The sequence below is a fragment of the Embiotoca jacksoni genome, unplaced genomic scaffold (genome assembly GCF_022577435.1).
Source record: "Embiotoca jacksoni isolate LCO1_2020_lvr unplaced genomic scaffold, fEmbJac1.0.p SCAF_20, whole genome shotgun sequence".
Lineage (NCBI taxonomy): Eukaryota > Metazoa > Chordata > Actinopteri > Embiotocidae > Embiotoca > Embiotoca jacksoni.
The window spans coordinates 5,089,826-5,104,558 of record NW_027185341.1 but is presented as its reverse complement, the minus strand read 5'-3'; the positions used below and the strand labels follow the sequence as shown (position 1 = coordinate 5,104,558).

At 41.4% G+C, this 14,733-nt stretch overlaps 1 protein-coding gene across 2 annotated transcripts; it reads right to left on the bottom strand.

Moving 5' to 3' along the window:
- Nucleotides 1–443: 443 nt before the first annotated feature.
- Nucleotides 444–14,179, bottom strand: rnf40 (ring finger protein 40). 2 transcript variants are annotated; one of them, XM_069155834.1, is made up of 20 exons: nt 14,109–14,179; nt 13,499–13,647; nt 13,235–13,402; nt 12,339–12,645; nt 11,893–12,087; nt 11,532–11,653; nt 11,212–11,358; nt 10,081–10,155; nt 9,802–9,921; nt 9,513–9,692; nt 9,267–9,402; nt 8,776–8,897; nt 8,420–8,685; nt 7,959–8,076; nt 7,681–7,830; nt 2,852–3,064; nt 2,625–2,750; nt 1,464–1,604; nt 1,256–1,357; nt 444–894 (listed from the first exon to the last, which is right to left on the bottom strand). In XM_069155834.1, exons 2-20 carry the CDS (start codon nt 13,634–13,636, stop codon nt 718–720), a joined length of 3,003 nt encoding a protein of 1,000 aa, XP_069011935.1. In that variant the 5' UTR covers nt 13,637–13,647; nt 14,109–14,179; the 3' UTR covers nt 444–717. The 2 variants fall into 2 exon arrangements, with proteins under 2 accessions (XP_069011935.1, XP_069011936.1); XM_069155835.1 differs by having other exon boundaries at nt 2,852–3,061.
- Nucleotides 14,180–14,733: the final 554 nt, after the last annotated feature.

The window sequence follows — 14,733 nt, the reverse complement described above, 5'->3', positions numbered from 1 at the left end:
ACACAGAGGACCTTGCCCAAGGTGATCCAAACCCTCCTCTATGTGCTGACTGGGTGCCAAACTAGCTGATGTCTCTCAGGCATTGTTAATACTATAGCCTATCCAAAGACGTAAGACGACTCTGGCTGTTGTATTGAATAAATTAGAAACACATTTCGTTTTAAACATACAAAATCTGCAAAGGATGGCTTCTTTTAATTTTGATGTTTAAATTTCAGCTTCAATAATTTTATGAGATTTGCAAAACCAGCAGGACCGAACTGTTCAAAGAAACACTCTGAGATGATCGACCACATTTCATTGCAGTTCCAAGTTTTTCAATATATAAAAAAAACAAACAAACAAAAAAAAACTTGAAAAGTGGGCCCAGTTTGTTAAAAAGAAGCGGGTCTCTAAGACTAAACAAGAACTGCAGAGCAGCTCAACATGTAAGAAGATCCCTGTTCGACAAACAACTTTTTTATTTAACTACAGTACAACACTCTCAGTCAGATGTGTCACTATCGGTTTGGTCACTGAATTAATCACCAAATGGCGACGACGTGGTAAAACGAGTCTTTCCAAAGAGATTAAAATGGGGACGTCCCCACTCATCTGATGTCCCCAAAACGTCTGCCTCTTTGAAAACATCCTGTGCACCTTTGTCTCTTCTCTATTCTTTCCTCTCCTTTGGTTCTGTCTACTGTTTTTCTCTCTTCGCTCCTCTGTTTCTATGACTTAGGTGATGTAGATGCGGTGAAAGTCGTTGGCGCCGAAGGCACAGTTGCACTTGGGGCACTTCCTCTGCCGCGTGTCGTAGCGCATCTTCAGACACTCGTAGCAGAAAACGTGGAAACACTTTGTGAGCACCGTCTCCTTGTCTCGCGTGTTGCAGCAGGGGCAGCGCAGCTTGGCCTGTGGACAGAAAAATACATGTGTTTGGGCCTCACACAGCTATCACTTCTATTCAATTGTATGGCAACTCAACTAATACTTGAGGGTGTGACATGTACAATTTTTCATGTCCCCGAAGCACAAAGAGGCCGTGATATTTCCGAGAAGGTTTATTTTATGGAAAAACTACCACTGCCAGCCAGTTGAGCGAAGCCGTCGTATTTTTCACGTGCCGACACAATCATTTTTCACTTCATAGTTCTGTTGACAACGGTCTGCTTCAGACTGGGCACGCCGGCTGCTTTTGTAATTCCCGTGTCCCTCACGAGTTAATTAAAGTCGCAAATTTCTGTGCACGTAAACAATATTCTGTCCTTCTCACCTTGTACTGATTAATTTCCTCCTGTAGGATCTCATCTGCATCGGAGTACACCTCCACCTTCTTCTGTTTCTCCAGCTTCCGTCTCAGCCTGGACAGATCCTCCTAGAAAGAGGACAGAGCTGTCAGCTACATTTTTACCAGGAACGTGATCACGCCGTCAGAGCTTTGGGAGTTACTCGAGTAGGTCCGGAGTACAAGTCGGACGGACCTGTGCGCGTTTCAGGTTGCTGCTCTCCCTCTCCCGGGCCGTGCGGTTCTCAGCCACAGAGACCTGGATCTCCTTCAGCTTGGCCTGCGTGTGCTCCAGCTGCACCTTCAGGTCCTCTGCCAGCTGTGCAGCCTCCACCGCCTGCAGCAGGGAAGGAAGCGGACGCACTCAATAATAATAAAAAAAAAAAAAAAAAAAAAAGCTAACAGTGAGATTCCTGAGTTGTAATGTGTTGGTGGTACATCGAGCATGGGGGAGGCTGTTCCTTGAGCGTCGACTATTTACCGTAGCTTCTGTATACTTCCCATCATTAATGACAGTATTTTCCACAGCACATCAGATCAGCTTTGACATTCTTTTCACAGCTTCCAGGCCGCTTCAGTTAAAGCGGACATTTTTGTGTGTTTCCTGTTCAACTTTAAGCATGTGTTCCCCGTGACTTACTTCCCATATACAGCAGTATGGTGGTACTTGATGAAAAAAAAAAAAACTTTACTTCAGTGGTTAAGACAAAATGGGGGCCGTTTAGGGGAGAAAAATGGGCAGCATTTCACACTTCTTTTTTGGGCCGTTTTGAGTGCAACATCCTGGTACTTCTAGTGCACAGCATGTTTCTGTACTGACAGTGTGAACACACTTATTCACTCAAAATAATGAGTGTTAGAACATAAGTAGCCCATTGGAACACAGTGATAAATCTATTTTGTTTTAATTATTATTATTATTATTTTCTCATTTGTTAAAAAAAAAAAAAAACATCAAAAGTAAAAAACTAATTCAAGCAATAATATTCACAACCAACAAGATGACCTGATTAACTGTGTCTCTGTCTCGTTCACACATTTGAAGAACTTGCCATGTTAATTATTACCAGAAACATGTCACACTAGTAGGCACTGATCTACTTGAAAAAAATTCCAAGTGTGGGTATCGGGACAAATGCTGGGTTTCATTTGTTAACATTGTAGCTCATTGCTGCACTGTCTTGTGTCAGCAAAACTTAAATATCTGTACGACTTTTTGCACGTGTTACTATGCAGATTCTCTGAAGGAGACGTTCAGTATTTACATTTAGAATAAATCACAACTGGCAGCACTGAACTCATGGATCTGCACATCTGCAGAGTAAGAGCTGACAGTATGATTGATGGCTCTTCTCACCTTCCTCTTGTTGAGTTCTAGTGCTTGTGTTCTGACAGACAGCTCCTTTTCCAGAGCAGCCAATGTGCTCTGTAGGACTCCCTCCTTTTCTTCCAGCTTTTGCACCACCAGCAGCTGGGCATCCACCTGGAAGAGACAGCAACAGTAACCAGCTGGTACTTCGGTGCCAGGACACAATGAAAACCATTCAGTGGTGCTTTTCTCAGGTCAAGAAAGTTACACTTCACCTGGGTTTTGAATGTCAGAACTTGGTCGGCCAGCTCCTCCTTCTCCTCTTTCAGCAGCTTGTAGATCTGGTTGGATTTGATTCGCTCGCTCATCAGCTTGAAATTGGCATCATCCTTCTCCCGCAACTGCTGCAACAGCCGGCTGTTCTGCTCCTGCATGTCTTCGAAGGCCTGCCCCGTTACATCCATCTCACTCAGCAGGGCTTCCTCCTCCTCAAAAGATACACGTGCCAGTGATTAAAACAATGAAAAGCCAGTGACAGACAGTGATGGGGCTTCTGGATCCAGTTAATGAATCAGGTGGGGTCTGATTTCAACAGCGTTTGGAGTGACTCAAACATGTCTGTGTTATTTCACAAAGAGCAATACACTTCTCTCATTGTAATACTTACTAAAACTATTCCATGTGTATGAAACAACATATTTACAACATTTTTACGGATTAAAAACAAAATCGCCAGTATCTAATTTTCCCAACTTCTTCCTCAGTACTTCGACCACAACAATAAAAACACAAACCATCACAACACACAAACAAACCATTTTATTTTGGCGCACTAGTGTATTACAACAAATTATTTTCTGAAATAAAAACATGTGCATCTTATCAATCTAAATCAGAAACAATGTTCAAACTATGTGATATCAATTGGTATGAAGACTCACAGTCTGCCAGTTAAAGTTGAGTGTGATATCATATTACCTGATGTACAGGGCACACATGCTACTAGGTCTGTCAATTATTACATAATCGCCTGATCATGATTATCTGAGCTGACCACAAATATATTGCACAATCGTTAGAATAGTTTCCATTCCTGTCGATAATAACAGCTGGATGAAATGAACAGAAATGTCATATTCCTATATCATATCATCTTCCAGGTGTTTTAATGACATCACCTCCCCCTGGTTTAATGGCACATGAGTGGAGAATTACCTCTATAGTACAATGTTACTTTTGATTATTGGTACCAGTCATAGTAATTTCTTTTGGTTTTTTTAAAGCTTTTATTTATGTCATATCTGCTCAGTGCAATTTTTGCCTAAATAACAAAATAGAAATTTAAACTTTCTTAATATGTTCTGATGTTTAATGACATTAAATGTGTCATCATCTTCAGAACGTTTATGTGTATTATTAAACTATAATTACACGTATACTACAATGGTGACGTAAAATTAACTTAAAAAGACAAATTCATTGCAATTATCTGTGACAAATAATCGTGATGATACTGACTGACACCTATTGCCCTCATCTTATAGTTCGTCTTCACAAAAAGCAAAAGTAAGGGCATGTTATGGATTAAATGGTTGTATAATTAGTTTCCATAACACAGTGTTTTGTGAACACTTTGTACCTCATCACAGACAGATGAATATTAACAGAGCACTGAACTCCAGCACTAAAAAACAATAGCAGTGTTTTGGATTATGATGACTTTCTCTCAATATTAGTAGTGCTGCCAAGAAGCCGTTCTCCACCTCTGGAGACGCAACACTGACAACAACACAGTAAACACAAATCAATAAGCTATGTAACAAAAATTAGCTTAAATAAAAAAAGCTGTGTCCAACATCTTTCTCTGCTTTTTCTGCCAGACAATGACACAAATGACAGCTGCTTAACTGTCAGCTGAGTTTCAGCTCAGTGTTCAAAGAACTGGAGTCAATAGTTGGACACAGTATGGTGACGTTAAGAGTGGTAACTTTGTGTCCCTCTTCTTTTTAATTAATCAACAATAGTTTTTACAGAAGAGTTGTCATCTAATCGCGAGAAGGTCAAAGCTTCCCGCCCGTTCTATTTATGGCCACGGATCTAAAGATGCAAACACACCTGGTTTGTTTCTGTGCTACACGCATTTGTAACTTTTTATTCAAGCTCCTCGTTTATGACCCAACTTGGGCCCATAAATTGAAGTCAGATGAACTCACAAGTAGCTTGTTTATTGGATAGTTTTGGCAGCTGGGGACTGAGGGAAACAAATCAAACACGAGTCCACTGCAGCCGTAGTCGCTGTGCTTCAACTTCACAGCAGATATAAAGGCCTAAGTAAAAGGCCGAATGAATCATTATCAGTCCAGACTGCGTTTTACCTTCTGCTAATTATGTTCTGCAAGACCTCCCAAGCATGAGCAGCAGCAAACTATCTGATCTCCACATCTGTTACAAGGTATGAGTAAGAGGGTAAAAGCTCGTGTCTCATTGGTTGACGCGTGTGAAGATAACGTGATTCATAGCAACTAATAAGCTGATAGCACTACGGTCAACAAAAGAATGAATATCAATGTGAAACAAAGAGAGTATTACATTATCTAATGTGGGTGTATCCACCATCTATGCAAATAAAGTTTTAGAATTGTGATGACATTACTTCACAGACATTTGACACAGGCCAGATGATGCTTTTATACTTTCCATGTTGCGAGTCTTTGCTCTCATATTCCCTGAAATGTCGTACTAATGAAATCCTCACACGTTTACAAGCGTGTGAGCTCAGATCTGAGTGCTTTGCATACTTAGAATTTATCAGGTTGACTCATCGAAAAGGTTTTTCTCACATTTTCTGATTTATATATATTTTTTTCCTTAAATCGTCAGCGTCATCAGTTCATAGTACACCTCTGATTCTCTCTTTCAGCAGGTTGAGACACGAAAATCATTTTTGCAAGATAGAAAATGTTAGAGCTGCTTTTCAGAGTCACCATAGAGTCTCTGCACACGTATATATACACATAGTGCTGTTCAAGCAAGATACTGACATCATACTAGTGTTTTCGATTTGACAGCAATTAAATAACAAAAAAAAAGCCTAAAGCAAGTACGTTTGTAAATTAAACAAAAAGTAACTTACAAGGTTAAAAAAAAAAAAAAAAAAAAAAAAAAAAAAAAAAAAAAAAAAAAAAAAAAAAAAAAAAAAAAAAAAAAGAGGAAACAAATTGTCAAAACTAGAATGTGAATATGGTTGCTTTGTGTATTAAAAACTATGAGCAATCTTTTTTCACCTCTTTTCATTGACACTGCTGCCATGGCAACAGTTTTCAAAAGCCAGTAAATATGCATACAAATTACTGACACATCAGACAGAAACTGGAGGTGAAACAAAAGAAGTCGTGCAAAAAAGACATAAATTCCGATGAAAACGTGAGAATTTTGAGCAGTGCAATTGATTTTGTTTTTCCAAGGCATTAAATCAGACAAGGGAGTCGTCTCTGCCTCGGCACGCTGTGCAGTAGCAGGTGGAGGAGAGTCGGAGCGACTTTAATGAGTTGGTGTTTTTTTGCTAGTTTTATCTTTCATGATGGTGAATTACTGGGTTTGTGCAGATTGAACAAACTCCAGCCCGACAGGACAACGAGTCCACGTTTCATCTAACAGGAGGAGGAACAGAGCTGCTTTATTACCGGAGCCTGTTTTACACAGCTGGAGAGATTTCACTGCTGCATCTGTAACAAAACACGCTGCCGTGGACGCAGTCCCGTCCCGATGGGGTTCAGGATAGTCAGGTGTTGGTTTATTTTAGACAAAGTAAGATGATCATTTGTTACTGTTACAGTAAGTATTGATACTTCTGCCAGTATCACACTGCTAATAATACTTTCGTTATCTCCTGGTATGTGATAGTAAACTTTACAGTACTGTGATGTAAACATAACGTTAGTTACTGTGGGCTATGAGCAGCTGTGTAGTGACTAAAAACACAGGCTGTCTACAGACGCTTTCACGAAAGCCTCCTATTAAATCTATTTTATTTTCTATTTTAGTTCAAGGCAGAAAAAAAATTAATAATCTGAGCCTGAACTGCTGCGATGGGGTCTCGGTTCAGGTTTTAAATTACAAACTGTTCGGGAATTCACAGACCTGAAATTTGTCATAAAAGTCTAACAGAATGAGGCTCCAGAGAAAGAGGGTGTCTCACTTTCTTCAATACCTGTTGCTTCAACTCCTTTCTGCTCGCGATCTACGTGTTCTTGATCTTATTTACTTGTGCAACTGGTCCCTTGTGTCTGCTTATCTGTGCTGCTTTCCCCAGGAAAAATGACCCAAAACTCTGAACTGGTTGACTTCAGTTAAATAATGCTGCGTTCAGATTATGTCAGAAAACATGTTTAGAGCATTCGTTTAGTGTGAACTGTCTGCGGCACAGTTATGGGATGTAGCCCCCCCCGCTGGGGGATGGCATCCTCCATCGGTTCAATCGTACCGCTTTTGGTGACATCGCGACCAAATTGTGTTTGTTAAGATGGCAATAAAACAGTTACCATGTTACTGCACTGCACATACAGTACAGACATATTTTGTTTCAAACGTCTAGTTTCTACTTTGTTTTCCTGCACATTAATTCTCTTTGATTGTCAACCTTCAAGGTTCCCTTTAACACACTCAGCTGATCAGATCCAGGCCACAGCGCCAGCTTTCAGTTCCTCTTTACTATGTTCTTAGGCAAATATGATACTCATTGCACTACTTTCATTCTTAACATAGCTTAGTTTATATCCACCTACGGTGACATTTAAACAGGGTTGACAGTTCAAACCTCAATTTTTGCTGGTGTGAAATTCCTATCACAGTTGAAAAGTCAATTTGCTGCTAATGCTAAATGTTAAAATTATACATAGGTATATTTTCGCTAAGATAGTTTCTTTTTTGCTGTTTACGCACAGTTGGAAAGTCAAAGAACACTAGTGAGGAATTTGTGCTGTCTTTTCTCCCGTTGGAACGAGAAGTTTATAAAGGTAAAAATGTCGTACTCATCCTCCTCCACTCCTATTCCCGCTCCACTCACATGCTTTGACATGTTTAACCGTACACAACACACACATACCTGCTTAGTGGCAGCGAGTTTCTTCTGCAGGTGCTCAATGGTCTCCTCTGCCACTCGGATCTTCCTGAGGGCATCTTCATCGGCCAGTTTCTTGCTCTCCTTCCTCTCCCTCTCCTCCAGCTCTCGCACTCGCATCCTCAGCTCATCCACCTGGACAGTTTTTGATATGGTTTGAGCACTTCTGTATCAATATTTCAGTATCAGCCCCTGACAAAAAGCTTTTTGCTACAAGCAAAAAATTGACAAAAGTACGATTGGGAGAACAAAAAGAAACAAACCTCAGCTTTAGATTTGCGCTCAGCTGCCATCAGCTGCACTTTGTCTCTTTGCTCCTTTGGCGCTGACTTATACATGTCCAACAGGAGCTTCATCTCTTTCTGGGACTCCTGCGCTTTCCTGATAAGATTAGAGAAGATAAATACATTACAATAAAATAAACAATCACATAATTGTAATTAAGCTTCAAATCATGCACAAACCGGATTGACAGTCGGTGACTTTCAGAGCAGTATAGTTTGTTTTTTGTGCAGTCTTTGTGGTGGTGATGCCGGCGTCTGTGCGAGTTTGTGATTGATCACTGCACTGTGCATGTGTGTCTACTTTGTTTAATTGTCATGGAGACATTTCCCTCCAAAATATGCTGCACGGGAAGGAACAATATTTGACAGCAAATGTGTGATTATGGCCAAACATTTTGGTGTTATAAATGAAAGTGGAGTTCAACAGAAGGGGGATTTACTTGAGTTCTACTCTGAGCATCTTCAGTGTGTCCGAGTCCTTCCTCTTCAGCTCGTCGCTGCGCTGCCTCTCTCTCTCGCGTTCCCTCTCTCGCTCTCGCTCGGCCTCCCTCTCCCTCTCCCTCTCCCGGGCTCGCTGCCTCTCCAGCTCCTTCCTCCTCTCCTCCTCTTCCTCCTGGTCTTCGTCGTCCTCCTTTTTCACATCGATGCTGTCATTCGTCGTCTCCTCTAGAATCAGAACCCCGGTGTCGCCACTCTGACAGCGTAACTGTCGACAAAGCAAACCAAGATTTTAAGAATTATTATGATCATTACCAAGCAGCATTTGCTGAGAGCAGTCAGCGTCGGCGTAATCTACCTTATTGATCTCCATCTGTGTTTCCCGCAGCTTCCTCTTGTAGCGCTGCACATCACCTTTCAACTGTAGGTTGTGGTTTTGAAGGCTGCTGATCAAATGCCGCATCTCCCTGTTGATTGGTCCTGAGCAGACACGCACGCACGCACGCACGCACGCACGCACGCACACACACACACACACACACACACACACACACACACACACACACACACACACACACACACACACACACACAATGTTTGTTTTGACTCATTCACCGTTATGAAACTGCATTATGAACATAAATGTTGCCCTTAAGTCATGGTGAACAGAAGGGACATCATAACAGATATGCAATATTACAGCAGTGCTAACAGATGATGAAAATGACATACTTTGCTGATCAGTATGTTGCTTCATATTCACTTGAGTACCATCCTCAAATTGTCGTGATTTACAAAAACATCTCTTACAGTGATATAGTTGAATGAGGGTGCGTTTTGAAAAAGTACCTGCTTGCTCGTTGGCTGCCAGGTTCTGCTCAAACTCGATGCGCAGCATCTCGTACTCTTTGCGCACCTGAGCCAGAGTGTCCTCTAGCTGGATGACCTCCGTCCGCAGCTTCTTCTGAAGGGACAGCTCATCACTCTGAATGATTGAAAACAGTCACACATTGTTGAACATGTTGCTAAGAAGTTGTAAAAACACAAAAATACAACTTTTTCGCATTGAAAAACATTCGCAGAAAACACCGTCACCTCCATGTGCTCAATCTGTCGGAGGTGAGCGTTCTTCGCGGTGAGCAGGAGAGCCCGGGCCTCATCCAGCTGGGTTTTGACCCCAAGAGACTCGTTGTACAGCAGAGAGAACTGAGACTGCAGACATTTGTACTCTAAGGTTTCTTTCACAACCTCTTCTGGAATATTGCGCAAGTCCATCTGAAAATGAAGGATGTACATTGAGGATTAAAGAATCTGTTACCACTGCACTTACCAGGTTTGGTGATGAAGATGCTTCTATCATACCATCAAAATACATTTTGTTTACCTTGAGCTTCTCGCTCTCCCTCACAGCCTCCTGGAGCTCCACCTGCAGTTTCTCCAACTCTGCCATGCGACTGTTTGCCAGCTCCTGGTTGTGCTCCAACTCGGCATTGAGACTCTCAAACTAAACATAATAACAAAGACAACGTCTTACAAATATAGAAATGTGCACGATGGATTTGGAAATCAGTTACATGCACACAAAAAAAACCACACACACACGTTAAGCAAAATTAGTTGTAAACAGGTACTTCCTTATGTTTCGAACCACCCTAATTCTCACCTTTTGGATGTTCAGAGTAATCTGACCTCCAGGTAGCCCACCTGAGCTGCCACTGCTGCTGTATCCAGACTTTAGCTGCAGACAGCAAACACAGAACAAGTGTTATAAAGAAGAACAAACAAGACAAACATTAAAACATGCAGCACACTAACAATGGCAAGAAAAAATAAAAGAACCCTTTGAAATTATCTGTAAATATTTAGACTAATGTTCATCTTCATCCGAGTTAGACAATATATTTTAACTAATAAAACACATATCATCATGTTGTGCATTCACGGTGTAAGTTGGAAAAAGTATGGCTGATGACATCAACAAAAGCTAATTGGAGACATTCACAAACCAAAAGTTTTCAATTTACAAATTTACATTGAGCTTCTGTTGAGGTGAACCATGCTTCACAAAAAAAGAGCTCTCAGAGGATTTACAATCAAAAGTTACTGATTTGCATAAAGCTGGAAAGGGTTACAAGTAATGCAGCTGAACAGTGACAGTATACACCAATAAGTCTACAATAAAATGGCTTCACACAAAGAAAATCTATGACCAGTCTGAGCCTCGACTTCATCACACTGCACTGTGAAATGACTCCCAGACAATCGTTCACATCAGACATCCTGAGAAGATGGCTGAACTAAAGCATTTCTGAGGAACATTGATCCAAAATTCAAAAACAAAGTTCAACCATATAATAACTCCTTACTGTTTTCACCAATACTGTGACTCTTTAATGGATGTGTTCATGAAAGAGAGTTGATTTTATGTGATCAGTGTAAGCACATTGTGTTTTTCTATACTTGTGACTTTGACAAAGGCAGAAAACCAGATATTTCCCGGAGTTCACATACTGTTTCTGTGCTACTGTACATGCATCTTGTGACATCCTATCTTCATTTTCAGATAGAAGTAACATTACTTCATTGGATATGCATCAATAAGAGCAGCTGGCCTGACACGCATTGATGCTTAATGCCTTATCAATGTAAACTCAGCTATTGGTGAAAAACAAAAAGGATGAGCCAACACCTCGTGAACAGATTAAAAAAAAATTTTTAAAAATTGTTTTTTTAAAAACACTGCCTCCCAAGGAAAGAGGCACAGATGTTGTAAACAGACATGACACAAACACACCTGCTCCATTGAATCTGCTAGGTGTTTGTTGAGCTTTTGCACTCTGTTGCGGACTTTCTCGATGTCCCACTGCAGGTCCTCCACCGTCGTCTCCATCTCAGACACTTTGGTCTCCGAGCTGGTCACCTTGTCCACCAACTCATTGTACTGCAAGACAGCGAGATAAAAACTCCTTGATCACTGACAAGTATTTACCAAATGCAATGGCTATGTGCACACATAATTACAATCTTCCTCGTTCAGACACTCTCTCCTCTCTACGCTTGAAAGATGTTCAACATACACGCTGACACCCACAAACATCGCAAAGGACATTGTACCTCCATGGACATCTTGTGGTGACGTCCCTGTAGGAGAGTGGCTAGGTCTCGAAGTCGACTGTTCTCCTCCAGCAGAGTGTGGTTCACATTGATGATGTCAGGCTGGCTATCGTTCTCACATGCTACCGAAGAACATAAATGTGCCAAATCAGAGTGGCATTAACAAGTGTAAAATAACTTCACTCATATTTCAGTTTGTGCACAACTCAGTAATGACATATGAAGTTCAATTTGAAGCAAGTAATTCATTTTAAAATAGGCTATAAAATGTGCTGCTGACATTCCTCTTTACCTATATGCATGTGTGTCAATAGCTTAACCTACAGGAATGATTAATGAACAAGCATGTCTCCACAGTTACCTGAAGCCAACTTGCACATGTCGTTGATGCGACAGTGCAGCCTGTCAAAGACACAGACCAAGCAGGCAATGGCTTCTTTGCTGAACTGCATTCGGTCCTGGAGGTGCAGGGTCAGTTCCTCCTCACTGCTCTGCTCCAGCGTGGCCAGAAAACCCCTGGCATTTTCACTTAGAGGAGGAGGAGGCAGCGATGCATCTGCACATATTTGAAAATGATTATATTTGAAATGCAGCAAAACTACACAGGTAAACCACAGCAGCGATAGAGCAGAAACATTTACAAGATTGATGCTGTAACTTCATGAGAAAAAAGAGCCATGTAGATACTTTAGTTAAAGCACTGCTTGAAAGGATTTAATAAATAAAGTCAAAAGTCAGATTTACAGCGGTAAATGTCAACTACGAAGGCTTTCAGAGGATTAGCTTTGTCACATAAAAAGCTGGTACCCGTTTTTGAATCCAGCGGTGCCTCAGTTGGTGTCATTAACTCTTCTGACCCAGCAGGAGGAGGGGGCTGCTGCTCGTCCTGGCGCTCTTCTGGACGTTCCTCCTGCGGCTGCTCTGGCTGCTCTCCCTCATTCTGGGCCTCTGGGAGAGGAGGTGGCGGCACAACGGCGGTTGGTGACGCCAGAGTGACACCATCCTCCTCTATAGGGGTGGGCTCGGGGAGCGGGGCCAAGGGTGGGGCTGGGGTAGAGGTTACCGGAGCCTCTGGCTCAACACGTTTGCGTAGGACGTGCACATTCTCTTCCAACTGCAAATCAGAAACACAACGATTGGAAAAGGTGTTAAAGGATTACTACGGGTTTGTATACCGTCATACAGCATCAATCCACTTTTGACCAACCACTACTGTAGTGCTTCCACAGAATGGGAAAAGTGCAGAACTCTGCTAAATGACTTTGTTTACATTCCCAGAAACAAAACAAAAATACATATCACTTCATGTATCCAGATTAAGGCAGACAAATGGAGATTGTAATAATAATAATAATAATAATAATGTAACAGATTAATCTGACCATCTGGTTTAAAGTGGTTTCCATAGTATAGACCCAAATCTTACATCACAGGGTTTTCTCTGGGTCTCTGGATGCTTCGGAGCTGTGATAGCAGTAAGGGATTGTGGGGATTTTTTTGGACTAAAAACTGGGTCATTTTTGTACTTTTATCATAAATATATGTATTTCTAAATGCACTGCCTGACTATCGTGGCTTAAGTGCTGAGAAACAAATACTGGATGTTGCACTTAAATGTTACACAAGTAGGAAAAACCCTGCATCAGGTTACATGTTAAAACGGAGCTCAGGGTAAAACAATGTAATCAAATGTGCAGAAGTACCTCCGACCAGTAGCGATTGACAATCAGCAGCGTTGTATCATCGGTGGCTTGCCTCTTCTCCAGCTTTTCAATTTTCTCACGTAACTCATCCTCCATCGCCTGCCTCTGCTCCAAGCGCACACACAACTTCTTGTTCTTGAACTGCAGCACCTTCATGTCCATCTCCTCCTGCACGGGGACAAACACCAAAGTACAGGATATTAGAAATATTGATTGTCGTTTGGCAAAACTAAGGTTTGTGAGAATAAAGACCAAATGACTGACCGTAGAGGAGACTCCCGCGATGCGTATTGGTTCAATAAGTGTGGTGGTGGTCTTCTCCTCCTTCTTGCTTTTCTTCTCAGGTGGGCCAGGGGGGCTGTCCCCTCCCGAGGGCCGCTTCCCTCCCCCAGCACCTGACATCTTTCCTTCCCCTGCATCAGATAAAAAAGGGCATTAGATCCTTGCGCTGTTGCAGCTTTAATAAACTGTGGATCGGTTTACAAAGAAAAACTCATTCATTTGATTACAGCTAAGAGCGGCATTAGCCTTATAGTGAGACCACGGGTCTTAAAAGACTCACAATGCTCTTCTACTGTTCATCTAAGTGCTTGGACGTTTATGTGGCCCCCTTATTGTGTGAGCCACTGTCTGAAAAACGTCCACCAATTTCAATTTGACATTTCTACAAAGATTCGTGGACTTTTACAAGCTCGCTGACGCGAGCTATGCTAATGCTGGTTAGCTACGCGGCGCTTTGTCCGTCGTAGTTCATGACTAATGGTTGGCATCTGTATTCACTGGCCATCAACTCACTCATAAGATCGTCTGTAAAGAAACTCCACATGCACATAAATGTACGTACAGTTTTCAGAAAGATATTACCGCTACAAACCTTCACAAGGTGCGACGGAAAACGTAACTCACGGCATCCGGAGAAGCAACAGGAAGTAACGGCGATTCTTCTTCTTTGGTTTTGTTGTCTGGTTTTGTACATTGGTTTCAGGAACATTACCGCCACCTACGGATCTGAAGTGTGAACTAAACATGAAACCTTTCTCTGTTACTTCCACCAAAAAAATAAAATAACATCAACACTATAGCCGCAAATGACATGATCTAAAAAAAAAATTAAAAAAAAATAAAAGGAACCAGACGAGTACAAAATAAATAAATAAATAATGACAATATTACTTAAATTATGTTCAGTAGTCTTGTTGATCTTAAATATTCTAAAATAGTTTCCAACAGTTGTCATTTACGACTCTCCCAGCTCTCTTCCGTCTGACTCACCCTTCTGGTAATGCAATAACACCATGAATAACACACGGGTCACCGTTTCTACTTCTCAAAAAAAATTCGCATGGCGTAATGTTCAGACCAGTATGTTTATAATTCTCTTTTCTTCCTCCAGACCTCACTCTACCGACTGAAACAAAACAAAACAAAACGTCTTTTATTTATGTTTTTACTTTTTTTTTTTTTTCTGCTACATCGTTTGGATTCGCCCCTTAATCACC